General features: G+C 43.7%; 1 protein-coding gene across 1 annotated transcript in view; it reads left to right on the top strand.

Annotated features, from left to right (window-relative positions):
- Positions 1-19376, top strand: part of dgkab (diacylglycerol kinase, alpha b) — a 62622-nt gene that overhangs the window by 1049 nt on the left and 42197 nt on the right. The window contains exons 3-4 of the mRNA XM_067431911.1: positions 17-93; positions 5116-5248. Of these exons, the coding sequence (XP_067288012.1) occupies positions 17-93; positions 5116-5248 (210 nt within the window). The remainder of the gene's footprint in view (positions 1-16; positions 94-5115; positions 5249-19376) is intronic.

Below are 19376 nucleotides of genomic sequence, written 5' to 3'. Positions count from 1 at the left end.
TTGTTGTTTGATGTAGATAGCAGGATAAAGGCGAAAGATGCTATGAAGGATTTTCATGCCGGTGGGAAGCTGGTCCATCACAGGTTTGGAGATGTAAGATGAACAATGACTTTCTTCTGGCTCATACAGTTAATTTATCCACTAATGAAGGAATCATCACATTTTCAAAAACGATATGTCAAATGTGAGGGTGACTCGTTGATATTTTGTTACATTTATGTGTTAAAAGCACAATATGTAAGATTAAAATATCCAAAAGCCACTAGATCAATGTTATATATTTTGTTGACTTTTGTACTTGCATTTTCCCAAATGTTTCCAAGAATGTTTAAATCAAGAGATATAGACAATTTTAACCAGGACATGGGCCGTGTGCGTGCGTCGCCTGTCAATGACATCATACCCGTGTTATCCTCAATATCCGATTGCTATTATTATTTGTTATTTTGTGGAAACCATGGAACATCAAAGCCGCTTTAATATCTGATGTGTTATTAGACAGGTGTGCAACTGTTGGGGAAAATTATTTTTTAACTTAATGTGTGTCAATATTGCGCTACTCAATCAAAAAGTTACTAATTTAATTACTTTTTTTTTAAATGAAAAATGCAGAGTTCACACTGCCTGATTTTAAAGTTTTGCGAAATCACTGACAAATGCCTGAAATCATAGGCAACTCTGTGTTCTTGCACGTGAGTGACAATCACACCGTGTGAAGGATCAAAGACGCGATCAGAGAGAATCGCTGACGAGTCGCCGACGCCCGCGAGATATTTGGCATGCTAAATATCTGGACCTGTCGCCGATTCAAACTCCTGCTGAGTGAAATGAGTTCTGAATGAAAATCACATCGGCGATGACCGACAGCCAATGAAAGCGTGATATACAGGGCAGCGGGAGGTTCAGAAAGAAGTTATAGACAGAATATCAGTATTTTAACAGATATGTTTACAATTCTATCAAACAAAAACAAAGCACAAACATTTGTTTGATCGGCCGCGACATCAGCACATTGCAAAATGATTTATTTACCTCAAACTCTCTTTGCAGAACACAATTCTTGCTCTCTGTGTCTTCCCAACCATTTCCTCCACTATAATCTTTTTTCTTTTTCTCCTTTTCCCTTCAAATCAGCGCACAGACAATTTGGATCACAAGCTTTCTGTAGTTTATCATTTTTAATAATAATTCCAGTCTCACGTGAGAACTTCAGTTTGTCACTTGTCGCGTGTGTTTGGTTGTGAAACGCAGTTTGCAGACGGGACAGAGTTATCAGTGATTCTTCCTCTTTTACAGTCATGTAGTGTGAAACCCCACTGTCACCGATTCATCGGTCAGTGTGAACACAGAAGTGACTGAACACTATCCCTGATAGTCAGTCAGTGTGAAAAGAGCAGTGTCTGAACTCTGAATCCACTTTTGCTAGTTTAATGACGGAAAAATGTTTAATGGCGCACCTGGTGCATGGTTTACGTGCGAACGAAAACACTGAACGCTTCTCCAGAGAGCAATCCTTTTCTTTTTAATATTTAAAAATGTGTGTGTGCTGCTGCGCGTCCCTGTGTGTGTAATAATCAGAGTGTGTGTGTGTGTGTTGTACACCGCCTATAGGCTCATATTACTAACACACCCTTTAAATAACAGAAATACTGGTTTAGACCAGACGCCCATGGGCATCATTCAAGACCATTTAGTACTTGTTACTAAATAACAGCACACCATGTAACGGGGAATCGCACAAGATGATTGCGCTCGTTAGGGCTGTGCGATATTGAAGAAAAATGCGATATGCGATACCTTGTTAAATAATGCGATATACGATATGCGTTACGATATTGCATTTAGTGTGTAAAATCTATTTACATTACATTTGAAAAAAAAATAAAACTGAGAATATTTTTTACGTGTTTCACACTCTTTCTGGGAAAAGAAAGCATCGCTACGACTTCTGATAGTAATTTTTTGCTAAAACGCTGCTGGTCAAAGTCAGAAATCTGACAATATTATTTTAACGTCAATGTAAACAAACAAAAAATTGTAATTGCTAATGTAATGCAGACACGAAACCGAACTGAAGGGATCACGTGCTTTTAGAGAGGAAACTTGTGCACGTTTCGGTGTGTGTGTCAGACAGCGCGAGAATGCAAGTTGTTGTTTTTCGCAAGTTATTGCGTTTAATAACTCTTTTTAACATCAAGCAAGTAAGTAAAAGTCTATTCTCTGCTATATGCATCACAGCTTCAACCTAAAACGTCCACTTTTTAACAATGTTGAAGCAGCCTAATAAAATCATACAGATATTGCGTGCAGTTGCGATATGCATATTGCGATATATATACATTTGCTTAATTTCGATATATTGCGCGGCCCTAGAGCTCGTCAATTTACAGGTGTTTGCGCCATTATTTACAGACCAATAAAAGCACGTCTTAAACCAGACACTAACTGGTTGATTATGTTGGTCAGTATGGAAATGATCCGGTTGCATCTGTGTTCTTTCATTTCATTTGAGTAGATCACGAGCTGAACTTTCCACTCCCATCGGCCCTTTTATGGAATGGCTTTCTCATGTTAATTTGCCCTGTTTTGTAAATCTGGCCCACAGTGCATATTGCCACCTATTTGGTGGTTGTGCAATCATTTTTCGATCTGGCTCTACAATACCCATCAACGCCTTTGCACTTACTCATGAGTTCACTCAACATGGTGGCAGGAGAACTGTCAGTCAATACAGGGAAAAACTAACTGGTGTTACTTATTTGAAAAAGTAACTTGGATATTTTGTTGTAAATTAAAAAAGAATGCATTACTTTAGTTACTTGAATTCTCTGATTATAACTCACTGTATTTGTAATGCCTTACACAACACTACTGGTTTGGAATAATGATGGCAGATTTTTTGGGGGGCGGGGGGTGAATTATACTTTTTAATATGCATAGGACAAAGTAGACAATTTGTTTGTTTTTTTCCATTGAACACGATGCTGAACATGAATCTGAAATCTTCGGTTACACTTTATTCCGATAGTTCACTTCAGAAACTCTACTATCTACAAGTAACTTTGCAACTACACGTCAACTAACTCTCATCAGAGTATTCGTAGACCCTAGGTGTTTCTCAATGTCAAGGATGCTTCCTTGGAAGGACTGATCCTTCCAAGTCACTTCCTTCAGAGGCTAGGCGAGGGTCCTCATTAGGATTCGAAGAACACGCAAATGGAACAGGCTAGCAAGTGCACGTCATTGCGTCATTACGTCAGTGAAAAGGTCCGTTGGCCATCAATAACATTATGTTAAACGTTATTTGTATATATTTTTATATCAATACAGTAGTAATTTGTACTGGCATTTAAACGTTAAACTTTACGTATCTTTACTACGGTTATAACAAATGTTTGGTAACGTAAATAAAAGCATTGTGGCAATCAGCGAGGTGAGGGTCCGTGAGAGCGGGCTGATGGAGTGATAATGAGCGGCAGCTGATCGCCGCCACACCGGTCTCGGCTCACGGCAAAGTGATTGGAGTATAAATGGTGGAGCGTGGAAGACGAGAGAGGACTAGGCCTGGAGTTTATGTTATGGTTTGTTTATGTTTTATTATGTGTGTGCGGGCAGTCGCCCGTGAGGGTTTTCCCCGTGTTACTTTCGTTTTGTTTATTATTTATAATAAAGTTGTTGAACGTTCGCCGGTTCCCGCCTCCTTCCTTCCCATCTACAAACTCCGATACAAGCATATTTGCCCCGTTCACGCTCCGACTCCGGGAACGTCAGAAGATAGCGAAGCTGCGCGCATAGGATTGTGGGTGATTTGAGAACGCGAAGTGCGCGAAGGCTACTCATATGCATCCTTTTCTGTATATGACATATTTTTCGAACGAAGGACTCAGTCCTTGGTTGAAATTCGAGGATCCTCGACATTGGAACAGTCCTTCGTCGGATGTCGATGACGTGGCATCCTTAGAATTCTGGCTTCCGAGGATCCTTCCTTGACATTGAGAAACGCCTTGTTAGTTTAGGGTTAGTAGAATAAGTTCCTGTAGTTTGGTTGCTAGGCAACGTGAGGGAGAGGACACTGGCGTTGTCTGTTCGCCGCTTTTCCACCCACAAATCATGTTACTGTACTATTAGATTTAGATTTTATTTTATTTTCTTATGTTTGTGACTAGTCTAACAGTCAGAGCTACAATTGTGACTTATGCTGTTTGCTGGCAGACACTGAGAGGACGTTGTTCGTCGTTTCGCCGTTTTCCACTGCTTCTCTGATGTTTATGTTTGAATTGCTGCGGTTGGTTCTGGTTTGGAGGACATTTGATGTTTCTCGCTGCGACTGCTCGCTGGTGGTCTCCCTCGGGCTTGAGCTGCATGGTGGCTGAAGTTTGCACCGGGCTAGCGTCATCCGGGCCATCGTCATCAGTGTCCGGCATGATGTTGGGATGTTCCGCTTCTCGGCTGCGCCGCTGTTCCGTCTTGCATTGCGGCCGTGGAGCGGCTTGGACTTCTGCGCCGACCCCGGTGTGTCCACAGAAGTGCCTGGAGAGCTTTGTCTGCCTCCTGCATGGTGCTGCGGCGATCCCCATCATTGTAATCGTCAAGAAGACCCATCATCTGGTCTTCAGCTGTCGTGCCTCGACGACATCATCAGGACACACTGCCGCTGGGGGAAATTTAAAACATGGAGTGGACCACAGTGTGCTGCGGAGCTAACAGAGACTTCCACCATCAGCTCTGTTTCTGTTCTGTTTTTTGTGTTGGTTGATTGTTTGTAGTATTCTATATTTTTACATGTTATTCATTTTTTGTTACCCCCCCCCCCCCCCCTGTTGCACTTTGAGATTCTTCGGAATGAAAAGTGCAATATAAATAAAATCTATTATTATTATTATTATTATTAGTTAGAGAGTTACTTATAGTCAGTAGATTGTTAGTTGGGGAGCGTCAAAATAAAGTGTCAGCAGATATTAAGCAGACAGTCTACTAATACTCTAATGACTGCTTGATGACATTTAGGTGCAATGTTACTTGTAGTTAGTAGAGTTTCTGAAGTGGACCATCAAAATAAAGTGTTACCGAGTTTTTGCATCTTATTACATTCTCTTTGCGTTTTCCCTTCTGAAGCACATAGATGCAGCAGGATTTTCTCTTTTCCTCAAGAATTATCTTGAGGTTGATGACTTTCCAGCTGATCTCTGTCAGCGTCTCTACTGGTATTTCCAAAGATCTGAGCGGTCTGGTCCTGACAGCAAAGATGGTGAGCTGCTGCTTCATTTCTTAAGAACTACAGAACTTCAGTAAATGTTTCAAAACACTCTTTCTGACCTGTCTGCATACAAACCACATGAGCGATCAAACATCTTCACTATATTTACAGTTGCAAGAAAATGTTTGTGAACCGTTTGCAGAATCTGTGATAATCTGAATAATTTTAACCAAATAAGAGAGATCATAAAAAATGCCTGTTATTTATTTTCTGTGCTCAATAAGATATTTTACATAAAAATGTTTACAGTCCACAAGGACACTTCCTGTGTAATCCTGTGTGTCGCTCCCTGGAGATACATGGATGATACATGGCTGTGTGTGTGTGTGTGTGTCAGTCGTTCCCTGATGATCCACGGCTGCGTGTGTCGTTCCCTGATGATCCATGGCTGTGTGTGTGTGTGTGTGTGTGTGTGTGTGTTTGTGTGTGTCAGTCGTTCCCTGATGATCCACGGCTGTGTGTGTCGTTCCCTGATGATCCATGGCTGTGTGTGTGTGTGTGTGTGTGTGTGTGTGTGTGTGTGTGTGTGTGTGTGTGTGTGTGTGTGTGTCGGTCGTTCCCTGATGATACACGGCTGTGTGTGTGTTTGTGTGTGTGTCGGTCGTTCCCTGATGATACACGGCTATGTGTGTGTTTGTGTGTGTGTCGATCGTTCCCTGATGATACACGGCTATGTGTGTGTTGATGGTGGTTCTTGAGTCTCTTAAGTTCTTCAGAGAAATCCTCCAGTTCCTGCACATTCTCTAGTTTTCTAGCATCTTCTGCATATGTGAACCCTTTCCAGCAGTGACTGTGATTCTGAGGACGTGTGTGTGTGTGTGTGTGTGTGTGTGTGTGTGTGTGTGGCCTGGTAATCCCTACGTTATGGGGACAAAATGTCCCCACAAAGATGGCAATATCCGAAATCCTTGTCCTTGTGGGGACATTTTTAGGTCCCCATGAGGAAAACATCTTATAAATCACACAGAAGGAGTTTTTTTGAGAAAGTAAAATGCAGAATGTCTCCTGTGATGGGTAGGTTTAGGGGTAGGGGCAGTGTAGGGGGATAGGATGTACAGTTTGTACAGTATGAATTACACCATTACGCCTATGGAAAGTCCCCATAAAACATGGAAACACGACGTGTGTGTGTGTGTGTGTGTGTGTGTGTGTGTGTGTGTGTGTGTGTGTGTGTGTGTGTGTGTGTGTGTGTGTGTGTGTGTGTGTGTCTCTAAAATTCTGAAGACGATTGAGGGACTCAAACAACTATTAAAAAAAACATTCACTGATGCTCCAGAACGAAACACGAAAAATGAAGAGACGGGGGTGAACACTAAATCACGTTTCCTTTTACATCCCGTGGATGGCCGGGTGTGTGTGTGTGGCTTACCTGGGGAACACATGGCCCCAGGATGCACTATGGGAAGAAGCACAGCATATATTTATAACAAAACAAAATATAAATCACCCTGCCTCTTTGGGTGTAGCTACAATTAAAAAAATAGTAAACATATTAATATGTGGTTTGCGCAGTACGTGGGCATATATGATTATCTTCTCTTTAATAAAACTAAATATGATATAAAACACAACCCAGTGTCTTTTTGTTAAATGTACAATTTAATGATCAAATAAATTAATTAAATTTCACTTTGCCCTCAGCCAAAACGAATAGCCAGGGAACAGATTATATTCATGGGACCAAAGGTCATCCATTAGTCAGTTTACCTTTATTTATATAGTGCTTTTTACAAGTCCAATTGTTTCAAAGAAGCTTTACAGTGTTAACAGGAAAATAATGCAACAGAATTTGATTCGGCTGTACAACCGCTTTGGTAAAAACGTTGATGTTATACAGCTAATTTCAATTATCATTGAAATTGTCAATGCGGGCAGATCGGTAATATAGTTGAAATTTAAGTGTCCCCAACTGAGCAAGACAAAAGTCAAATGGACAGTGGCAAGGAACCAAAACTCCTTCAGGGCCAGAATGGAGAAAAAAACCTCGGGAGAAACCAGGCTCAGTCGGGGTGCCAGGTCTCCTCTGTATGATGAACAGACAGTGTATGATTATGATTCTGGCAACCTTACAGGTCAGAGGTCATATTAAATAAATAGATATTCGTAAGATTATTCGAAAGATTGGAGTCGTCACGCCAGAAACGGGTTTATTGAGGATGTCATTGTAGCGACTCAGGCGAATCAAACACACAATCGCCAGTTACATTTAACAAATATGTTTTGAAAGTTGTGCTCACTAGCATACCTTCCCCCCCAACACAACAGAGGGAGATTCTTCAGTCACCCTGGAAACCATCTGATAAGATCTTTTTATGGCCGGAAAGAATGTGGCCACAGAGCTTTTGACACAGAGACACAGAGCTTTTGCCTCAAATTATAGACAAACCATCTATAAATGAACATGCACCCCAGGACAGTATATGTAAACACATAATTGTTTTGTAAAATGTTTCTTCTGTATGGTATTTTGCATCTTTTTGTCTGTGTCTTAACAAAGTACTAGTTCAGATAACCTCATATATGTCATGTCTCCTATCAAATTAATGCTCACTTCACGACTTACACTTCCAGGTATATCACTTATTCAGAAAATGCAGTGTGTGTTTGTTGCATTAATTATAGTATGAAGACTCAGAGACCCACTGAGTCGAACCTTCAAACAAAGAGCAATAAAGTCTGCTGAGGAATTTCCCGCCGGGAAATCCCAACACTCTCATTGGTTAAGTCTAACCCTGGAGGGTGGGACTACGGCCAGACCATAAAAGGAGGACCTCGGATGCCCTCCTTCTCTCTTACACTCCCCACTCTCTCTTCTCTCTCTGGCTGAACCAACACGTCATCGGGGCTGGCACTTAAGCCATGCCACCAATGCAGGCCCTCCAAGCAGGCCTCATCTCTTCCAAAAATCTTCTCTTCTACAATCCGATCTTCAAGAACACGAAGCATCGCTAAAGCAAACAGCCGCTTCCCTCCCAACCTCGGAAAGGACCGCCGGACATGCAGGACATTTGAACACGCAGAGACACACACACAAGCGAGAAGCCAAAACGAAACCAAAAAGAATGCAAGTATTCTATTTCTTACTGCTGTAAAGAGGGTGTGTTATTCTCCCGTTGGGATAAATTAACTCCGTGAAGGTCGTATTTGGTTGAATTGAAGGAAAGTTGGTTCTCACCCTCCCCCACTCTCTTTGTCTCTCTCTCTCTCTCACTCTCTTTGTCTCTCTCTCTCTCTTTTATCTCTCTCTAATTTCAGTCTATTCATTATTCTCTTTTATGTATTCTTTCGTTAATATCTATACTTCTACTCTCGTGATGCATATTTAGTATGTACTTTCTGTGTGAATTGTAGTGTTATTTTTTTAGTCTGTGTTTATTAAACCTTCAAAAGACATTTAATGAGTTGAATCTGTTATTCTGCCACATACACGAAGTCAATGAAACTTGCGATCTAAACGTTACCTAACTGCTTATGCTACTATGTTAGTAAAGTAAACTGTATGACCATTTGAAATATTGAACTTATCCTGATCAGTAAAGTTAATGTTTCTTATGCGCTCGTAAAGCAGTAATCCCTTATTGAGAATTGATTTGAAAAGTCTAACTAATTTGCAGGACAAACTTAGTAGGATAATTTCAAGCAATTCCATAAAGGGTTACTTGTATTTAATTAAACAATTTTCCCTATCGGAAAATTTTAATACGTAATGAACAACTGGCAAATCATATTCATAAATTCATGAATATTAAATATTAAATCCCTTTTGAGTTAATTATTCCCCGAGACATTAAACTCATTAGTCGTTGTTGTTACATGTATTTGGTGGAGAAAAATGCGAGCAAGTTTCAAACGTTTGTGTATGTGTGAATGATATTCATATTCTATTCATTGTGTATTTTTGGAGTATTAATAACCTGCACGCGCGTTTTTGTTTCGTTTTGTTTTGGTGTTGTTTTGTGAATTGAACGGTACGCGCAAGGCGAACCCAAGCATAAACAGATGCTGAGAAATGTTGAAGTAGCCGGATTATATTAATAAAAATATGAACGGTACGAAAATCCGCGTGATCTCCGAAAAACTCTGCAGGCCGTAGGCGCAATAGGTTTTATCCGCGTGATTTCCAAACAAATGTATTGTAGGAAACCCATACATTTGACTCGAGCAATATATTATGTGTTCCATCAAAATAATGAGATTTTGATGATGTCTGTAGACACGTACGTTGCGTTATCCCGCTTGATCTGAACTACGGAAAGTTTCTATCATTGCGGAAGATTGGGACAGGACGAGACTCTCCTGTACAATATAAGGGGCCTCAGAATAATTATTATATCGTTAAGATAAACGATAACTCCTGGTTTAAGTCTGGCTTAGCTAACCAAAGACTTGAGACCTAAAACATTTGAATCAGAGATGCTGAAAACCGTCAGCCATATTGATAAATGTCTATTGGAGTCCATGTAAAATGCGTGAATAGGCAGAAGATAAATTCCTGTTTGTCACCCGTTTCGTTGCTCGTGCACATAAAGTGCAGTCATTTTTAAATGAGTGCAAAAGCCAGTAGAGTGTAGGGAACGCCGCTTGCAAACCGACAGAGGGCGACTCCAGAATTGCAACACCGCTTGCAAACCGCCAGAGGGCGACTCAAGAATTGCAACGCCGCTTGCAAACCGCCAGAGGGCGACTCTAGAACCAGACAAAGCCATCTGGTGAGCATTTCCGCCTAACTAACTCTAGTCTAGGGCGAGCGCAATAGCGCCATCGTGTGGATAAATTCGGATAGTTTCACTCTCCGTTATGTGATTCTGCCTTAACAAAATAAGTTTGAGCCTATAAATTGTTTATTGCTTACTGTTGTACACAGTTTCATTTATACAATTTTTCTAGCAACAACCAAGTCTCCTTTCTCGCTGATTAAACACCCTTTTTCGAATTTGAAGTTTAAAAAAGAAACATAACTTCCTCTAACTCAAAGTGAAATTAGGTTTAAGTCACAGACAGTCCAATTGGAAGGAAGGACGCCACCGTGTGGCTATACCCTGTTAAGTCAGCGCAACACTAAATCCCTACGCCCTTTCTGATTAATTCTTTTATTTGGATAACTCCCACTTAGAGATTAATCATTATAGGATAAGATTTTTGATTGGCTTTCTTTTATTTGATTTTCCTTACAGGCTTATTTAAATTTCATTTAAACTTGCTTTGAATTTAATTTGAATTAAGTTGAGCTTCTAATTCTTTTATTTTATTTTATTTTATTTATAATTTTATTTTAATTTTTAATTTTAATTTTTAATTTTGATTAAATTTTTTTCTTTTATTAAATTTTTATTTTTTATTTTTATTTTTATTTTTTATTTCTCTCTGCAAAAGTTTTCTTTTCCCCTCCCATTGGGAATAAAGCTCAGTCTGGTAATTACAAACAGTATCAAAAGTGCTTTTGTTTATCATTACTTGACAGAAACTTTTGCCTTTTTCTAAATTGCTCTTGATATTTAATCTTCCACTTAAGCGACCTCAATCCACCCCGGATGAGCTAAATGGGATAACCCATAGTACAAGCCGAATTTTAGTATATCTTGAGCATTAAGCCTATTAATTTTCCCTAACACTCCCGGCGCGCACGCTGACATTCCTTTCATTACAGACCAATTCATCTTGTGTTTGTTTCCACTGTGCTCTTTCCTATCCTCACTGTTGGACTATCACGATTGTGTTTCTTTCAGTTCACCAAGAGACCCCAAGGAGAATTAAATAGTCCCGGGACGACCGAGCAGCAGTTCACCAAGTGACCCCCCAGGGCTACCGCCCACCTAATTGTCTGAATTGTCTAATTATCTAACTGTCTAGATCAGTTAGCCAAAATTCCCAGCTATCCGTACGATAGCTCATTAGCTTAGAACAAGCTTGCATTGGCTCTCTCTCTGTGTGTGTGTGTGTGCTGTGTTTCTTTCGTCCGCAGTAATGTTCCGTGCACCCAGTTCCGCCGTCCCGTGGGACCGCCTAACGACATGGCTGGAAGCGCTAACGGCCACCAGTCAAGGAAGTCTGGGCCAGCCAAGCCAGGAGCAACTGGACACCGAGCTAGACCAGCTGATGACACACGACCCCACGCACAGCTACTCCAACAAGGAAGTGGCCAAGATCCTCGGAAGCCTCGCCCACGTCCTCATCGCACAGGCACGTCTAAGCGAAGGGAGCTACGACAACCTGGAACAGGAGGCAGCAACGCTAAAGCTTCAAGCCAAGGAGGCCCGGAGAGACCAAGCCCTCACCCAGCTTCGTCTAGATCAGCTTCTAGACACAGAGAAAGACGACGAAACAGACAAAGAACAAAGAAAAGAAATAGAAAGACTTCAAAAGACCCTGAAGGAGCTCCGTCGTGACACCGACCGACGAATACAGTCAGAGAAAGACGCCAGGAAACACCTCGACGAAAAGCTTCGGCGTGGCGAATCCCTCCTGGAAAGAGCCCATGATGAACTTAAAGACAGAGACATTAAAGCTAAAGTCTATGCAAAACATTTGCAGTCGGCACAAGCCGAGATCGACGAGCTCATCCAGCAAAGACACGAGCTCAAAGATGAACTTGACATGGTGCAAAGAGAACTGAGACAATCATATATAGTGCAACGTTACCGGAAGGGGGAAACACACAACACACAGTTTCCCCTGACCAGTTACTCCGCACATTTTAGCCATGAAGCTACGAAGGGGAATGACAGCCCCCTGTTTAAAAGAGCACCCGCCAGTCTCCACGAATCCCCGTCAGCAGCAAAGGAAAGGACGCCCTTCCAGGAAGTCAAGGTCAACAGCCACGAAGCTTCAAAGAACCTTGACAAGCTGGCCAGAAATATTCCTACCTTCAGCCCGGACCCGGCAGGAGGACACGACGTCCACGCATACTTAAAAGACATAGACTTTTACTTGCAAACTGTCGCTCACGCGAACAACTGGGACAGACTGTACCTGCTCAGGGCCACGTCTAATCGTGACGTACGCAGCTTTCTGGATCGACAACCAGAGGCCATCAAAGCGGACTACTGGCATCTACGACAAGCTCTAATTCGTGAGTACTCCGACCCCGAGTCAGACCAGGGGTTCATCACTGCCATGGACCTCAAGCAAGCTCGACGTGAGACCTCACAGAACTTTTATAACAGACTGCGACGTGCCTACTTCGGGACACGCAACGACCCAGGCATGGAGGAGGACATCAACTTCAAAACTCTTTTCCTCCGAAACCTGCACCCTACCATCAGTTACCACCTGGGGGTGCTGGCGTGCCCGCGCAGCATGGGCACGCAACAGTTAAGAGACTTGGCTCACAAAGCTTACGTCAAACAGAAAACCATTTCTGAAAAGACTGTAAAACAGCCCACCATCTGCCCTGTCTCTGAGCACCACCCAGAGCTAACCCTAGAGGGCGCCAAACAGAACCACAGTTACCGACCCGTCAACAGAGAGTCCAAACCACTCCAAGCCAGCAGAGGGCAGCGTGGTCATAATGGCGACCATCCACGGTACCAGAGCGATCGCTCTGAAGGATCCTGGGACCCGCCTCGCCCAAAAAGCCAGCGAAGAGGCCACTCTCGACGGGACAATGGTAGGCCCAGACCTGAACCCACGTCTGGCAAAGAAAGTGTAGCTGCTTCTGAAGTTACAGAGCTCATAAAGATCCTAAAAGAGCTCCTCCGACAGAAACCTCACAAGGAAGACAAGAAGGACGGACCAGGTACAGCACGACTAGACATGATACCTGAAATCAACCTTCCCGCCCTTCCTGCAACTGAATCATCCACCCTGAACACTGTTCCCCAACCACGGACTAGTGTACTAACTGTTGCACCCCCACACGTCAGCAGCACACACTCACTACAGCTGACAGCAACAGCCTCTAATCAAGACAGCATCATGGGACAGCCCAGCGTACCAGAAAGCGCTGCTTTGATTGTTTGCACGCATAATGAGACACTTGACACATATCCAGACGGCTTATCAAGCAACACACAGGTCCCCACACCAAGACTCCTGGGAAACCTGATCGAGAAGGGGATGGCTCGAAAACTCTATCTGACTATCACTATGGAAAGGGAATTTAAGCTCGAAGCCCTAGTTGACACTGGCTCCGACCTCACGCTTATATCCGCCCAACTGTTTGAAAGACTCAGATTTGAAGCACAGAGGAAAAATCGCACCCTTAACCTTCACACTTGTAAGCTAAATGTGCAGTCGTATAGCCAAAACGACATCCAGCTCAAGCACGTAGCTTCCATCCACCTGACAATTGGACCTATGAGGCTGATACACCCAGTCTATATCTCCCCTATGAACACTTATCCGTTTCTCATCGGAAAAGACCTGCTGGACCGCTTCGAACCCGTACTGGACTTCAAACAGCTGAAAGTCTGGGCTCAAGTGCGTGACCCTCTGCCCCTTCAGACACACACATCGTCTGAGCAAGACTGTCAAGTCACAGAGGTCACGGGAACTCCCACAGAGCCAGACTGCCAGGTCACAAAGGCCACGGGACCCCCTGCAGCACACTGGGACAACACAGCCTCAGCCCCAAAGCCAAGTTCAAGTTCGCTACTTTGCACATTTCAGCTATCCAAAGACTCTGATGCCTTCTGCCCCCAGGTCATGAATGACCTACAGCTGAATGACATTGTCACAACGAACAGTATCCCTGCACTGTGGGCAGACAACTCAACCAAAAGTCTACCACTGTGCAATACAATCAGTAAAAACACACCACACGGCGACATGTGGGCACCCCCGCACCCCACATCCAGCCCCATTGTTGCAGTGCTAACTAACAGCAAGCGATCGACACCGGCTACAATGCCGGCCTTGCAGCTGCTATCGCTAACTCCGCAAATTTCCAACAACGATATTGCGGATATGCAAACCTCTGACACTGCAATAAAGACAATTCTTGACCACCTCTCAGACCCCTCCAACCACCCTATCACTGACTCTGAGCTCATTGATGACTCTAGCCACAAGCATCTACATAACTCCAGACACATGATGCGTATTATGGACAACATTCTCTGGTGTGCACCCGATGGCAACACAGCGCCACAGCTTGTAGTGCCACGGTCGCAAAGGGGGGTGATGCTAATGTACGCCCACAACACACCATGTGCTGGACACCACGGCACCAGAGCCACGTATGACACACTGAAACAGGTGGCATATGGGCCTGGGATGCATCAAGATGCAGCAGAGTATGTTAGAGAAGGGCTAGTTCGCTGCCAGTTCCAACCAGCAAACCCGAGCCACAGAGCCCCACTGCAACACAGAGGGACCACTTTCCCATGGTCAAACCTACAAATCGACCGGATAGAACCCCTGCCCAGGTCCACAAAAGGCAAAAAGTACTTTCTCACAGTGGTGTGCCAGTTTACCAAGTGGTTGGAGTGTCAACCAGCACCCAACGACACCGCCCAGACCACGGCATACCACCTGATGAATCACATTTGTTTCCTGTCAAGATTGCCACTGAGAATCAACTCAGACAGAGGCATCCACTTCACTACTGAGGCCATGCAACAGATCTGGAAATGCCTAAGAAACGCGGCCGTGATCATGCTCCTGTGCCTCCAGACAATCAGAGGCCAGCCACCACCAGACATCATCACACCGAGTCCAGCCTCGGGCATCGTTCTGAGAGAGCAACCTGGACTACTGATCACCAACTGCAAATGAATCCTCAAAAGAAAGACGTACTCTCCTGAACTTCACATCAGCAGCGCAAGCTCCTCCAGCCCTGCACACAAACGCAAAGGGGGGGAGGAGACCAAGCCCTCTGCCTAACCTTACACCAGCTTCAAGAACCTTCTCCTCCAACACCAGTTAGTCATCTTGTAGGCAATACTGCCAAGCCCCACACTATGTCATGCATGTGATTTGAGAAAGAAGGCCTTAAACGAACACAAGGCCGCCTCTGAAGGGATTCTCAAAACCCCAATGACTTTGAACTTTGAAACAGAGAAACCAAAGTGGATCACCAGAAGGCACCCAGCCTGGCCACAATGCGAGGCACCCTCTGAAAAGTTCCTAGTCAGCATAGGACATAAAAGTGTCAAGATGCAGTCCATCTTCCTAGGCAGGAGACCTAAAGGACTGACTGGCCATTGCGAGGAACATGGTTCCACCCAGGGCTGCAGAAAGCCCACAGCACACCTGCACCACACAAACAGACTTCTGGATGACAGGTGACGCACCGTCAGGGCACCTGCTGCCTCGACACCTGCTGCACAAGCACAGAGACCTGAACTGGGCTACTGTCTGCCTTATCTGCCGTGGAACGACCATAACTTCCGGAGACACAAACAACTGGAGCCTAACATGGCTATGGTGTGTCTGATCTTCCTGAATCTTTGATATCGCTCGTTGTTGTCCATAGGAGGGACAACAACTAGCGAAAGGGGGGGTTATGTAGCGACTCAGGCGAATCAAACACACAATCGCCAGTTACATTTAACAAATATGTTTTGAAAGTTGTGCTCACTAGCATACCTTCCCCCCCAACACAACAGAGGGAGATTCTTCAGTCACCCTGGAAACCATCTGATAAGATCTTTTTATGGCCGGAAAGAATGTGGCCACAGAGCTTTTGACACAGAGACACAGAGCTTTTGCCTCAAATTATAGACAAACCATCTATAAATGAACATGCACCCCAGGACAGTATATGTAAACACATAATTGTTTTGTAAAATGTTTCTTCTGTATGGTATTTTGCATCTTTTTGTCTGTGTCTTAACAAAGTACTAGTTCAGATAACCTCATATATGTCATGTCTCCTATCAAATTAATGCTCACTTCACGACTTACACTTCCAGGTATATCACTTATTCAGAAAATGCAGTGTGTGTTTGTTGCATTAATTATAGTATGAAGACTCAGAGACCCACTGAGTCGAACCTTCAAACAAAGAGCAATAAAGTCTGCTGAGGAATTTCCCGCCGGGAAATCCCAACACTCTCATTGGTTAAGTCTAACCCTGGAGGGTGGGACTACGGCCAGACCATAAAAGGAGGACCTCGGATGCCCTCCTTCTCTCTTACACTCCCCACTCTCTCTTCTCTCTCTGGCTGAACCAACACGTCATCGGGGCTGGCACTTAAGCCATGCCACCAATGCAGGCCCTCCAAGCAGGCCTCATCTCTTCCAAAAATCTTCTCTTCTACAATCCGATCTTCAAGAACACGAAGCATCGCTAAAGCAAACAGCCGCTTCCCTCCCAACCTCGGAAAGGACCGCCGGACATGCAGGACATTTGAACACGCAGAGACACACACACAAGCGAGAAGCCAAAACGAAACCAAAAAGAATGCAAGTATTCTATTTCTTACTGCTGTAAAGAGGGTGTGTTATTCTCCCGTTGGGATAAATTAACTCCGTGAAGGTCGTATTTGGTTGAATTGAAGGAAAGTTGGTTCTCACCCTCCCCCACTCTCTTTGTCTCTCTCTCTCTCTCACTCTCTTTGTCTCTCTCTCTCTCTTTTATCTCTCTCTAATTTCAGTCTATTCATTATTCTCTTTTATGTATTCTTTCGTTAATATCTATACTTCTACTCTCGTGATGCATATTTAGTATGTACTTTCTGTGTGAATTGTAGTGTTATTTTTTTAGTCTGTGTTTATTAAACCTTCAAAAGACATTTAATGAGTTGAATCTGTTATTCTGCCACATACACGAAGTCAATGAAACTTGCGATCTAAACGTTACCTAACTGCTTATGCTACTATGTTAGTAAAGTAAACTGTATGACCATTTGAAATATTGAACTTATCCTGATCAGTAAAGTTAATGTTTCTTATGCGCTCGTAAAGCAGTAATCCCTTATTGAGAATTGATTTGAAAAGTCTAACTAATTTGCAGGACAAACTTAGTAGGATAATTTCAAGCAATTCCATAAAGGGTTACTTGTATTTAATTAAACAATTTTCCCTATCGGAAAATTTTAATACGTAATGAACAACTGGCAAATCATATTCATAAATTCATGAATATTAAATATTAAATCCCTTTTGAGTTAATTATTCCCCGAGACATTAAACTCATTAGTCGTTGTTGTTACATCATGTCGAGACAGGTTCAGAGATGCGTTCAGGGATGCGTTGGTCATGTCCAGGTCCAGGTCAACCATCTGATCTGGATGATGCAGCCGATTGCAGTAAACCTCGGGATAAACAGAGAGACTCTTCTCTCGCTGATGCCACTCTCCTGATGATGTAATGAGTACATCGGGTGTTATGGGAAGTGTTCCCGGTTCCGGCTGACCAAGTTAATGCAGCCTAACAATCATTGAACTGATTGAATAATATAAATGAAAGGAAATGTATGTAAGATTGTGGCCAATACTGGTACTGCAATCACTTTTTAAATGACTGTAGAGCGGGGTATCCCCCTCCTCCTGACTCGAGGTTGCCAGATTGGCTGCAGGATCAGCAGGAACGTTTGTAGATCTGCAGCTGTGGTAACTAGAGCAGATCTGGCAACCCGAAACACTACTGACTTCATGATTGGTCGATAGGTGGAGGGCGGAGCTTCAGGCCAAAACACAACATGACATCATCAAGGGGGTAATCTACCCCCCGTAAAGCGTTCCACCCATAGGGGCGGCCATTGCTAACCAAGCCATCATAGATAGACATCATAGATAGCAAGCTAGATAGACTTGCTCCTATCTAGCACCTCCGCTCTGCCTGTCCCGTCTGTTGATCCACAGCCAGGGACCTTCCAACATCTCTGCTGCTTCTCCATCATCACACAGCTCGAGGTTGAGGACATCATCAGAAAAATGAAACCATCCACCTGTGCACTCGATCCTTTTCCTACAGCCTTGGTAAAATCTAACCTCAGTGTCTTAAGTCCATTCATTACCAAAATTATTAATAATTCCCTCCAGGCTGGCCATGTTCCTTCATCTCTTAAAACTGCTATCATCAGACCACTTCTGAAAAAACCTACTTTAGACCCAGATGTTAATGACAACTACAGGCCCATCTCCAACCTCCCATACCTCTCTAAGGTGCTGGAAAAAGTTGTTGCTGCACAGCTTCAGGTCCATTTGGAGCATAACCATCTTTATGAGAAATTTCAGTCTGGTTTCCGCTCAGGACACAGCACAGAAACAGCTTTGGTCAGGGTCACAAACGATCTTTTGATGGCGGCAGATGCTGGTTCCCCATCCCTTCTCATCCTCCTGGACTTAACTGCAGCTTTCGATACAGTTGACCATAACATCCTCCTTCACCGTTTACATTCCACCATTGGTCTCTCTGACTCGGTCCACAACTGGTTTTCTTCTTATCTCACTGGGAGAACTGAATATGTTGCGTTAGGAGAAGCTACATCCCTGTCACACAATGTCACCTGCGGTGTCCCTCAAGGCTCTGTGCTCGGACCCACCCTGTTCATACTCTACATGCTCCCCCTTGGCCGTCTCATCAACCGGCATGGGATTTCTTTTCACTGCTATGCTGATGACACTCAACTTTACTTTAGGACAAGTTCATCTCCCTCTGCTGACCTCACACCATCCACTTTGATCACTTGCCTGGATGAGATAAAGGCGTGGATGAAGCAAAACTTTCTGCAGCTAAACAGCTCCAAAACTGAAGCTATCCTAGTCGGCACTCCACTTCAGGTCCAGAAGTCCGTTATCACCAGCATTGCTTTCTCTGATCAGGTCATTCCTCTTTCCACTTCAGTCACAAATCTGGGGGTCAGAATGGAATCACAGCTTACTTTTGAAGCTCACATCAATCACCTGTGTAAGACCTCCTTCTTCCACCTCAGAAACATTGCCAAACTTCGTCCCATTCTATCACTGGCTGATGCGGAGAAGCAATGCGCTCCTTATTGGCATCCCTAGCAAAAATCTCCAGAGGCTGCAGTGTATTCAGAACAGCGCTGCTAGGATCCTCATGAGGGTGCGCAAATACGACCATATCACCCCAATTCTAAAATCACTCCACTGGCTTCCTGTGTCGTTCAGGATCGAGTACAAGATCTCTCTCCTTACCCACCAGTGCATCCATGGTGATGCTCCCTCCTATCTCAAGGAACTCCTCACCACACAAACAGCCACTCGTAACC

This window comes from Pseudorasbora parva, chromosome 22 (genome assembly GCF_024679245.1).
Source record: "Pseudorasbora parva isolate DD20220531a chromosome 22, ASM2467924v1, whole genome shotgun sequence".
Taxonomy (NCBI): Eukaryota; Metazoa; Chordata; class Actinopteri; order Cypriniformes; family Gobionidae; genus Pseudorasbora; species Pseudorasbora parva.
Note: the sequence above shows the minus strand (reverse complement) of the source record. Positions and strands in the feature narration are given on the sequence as shown.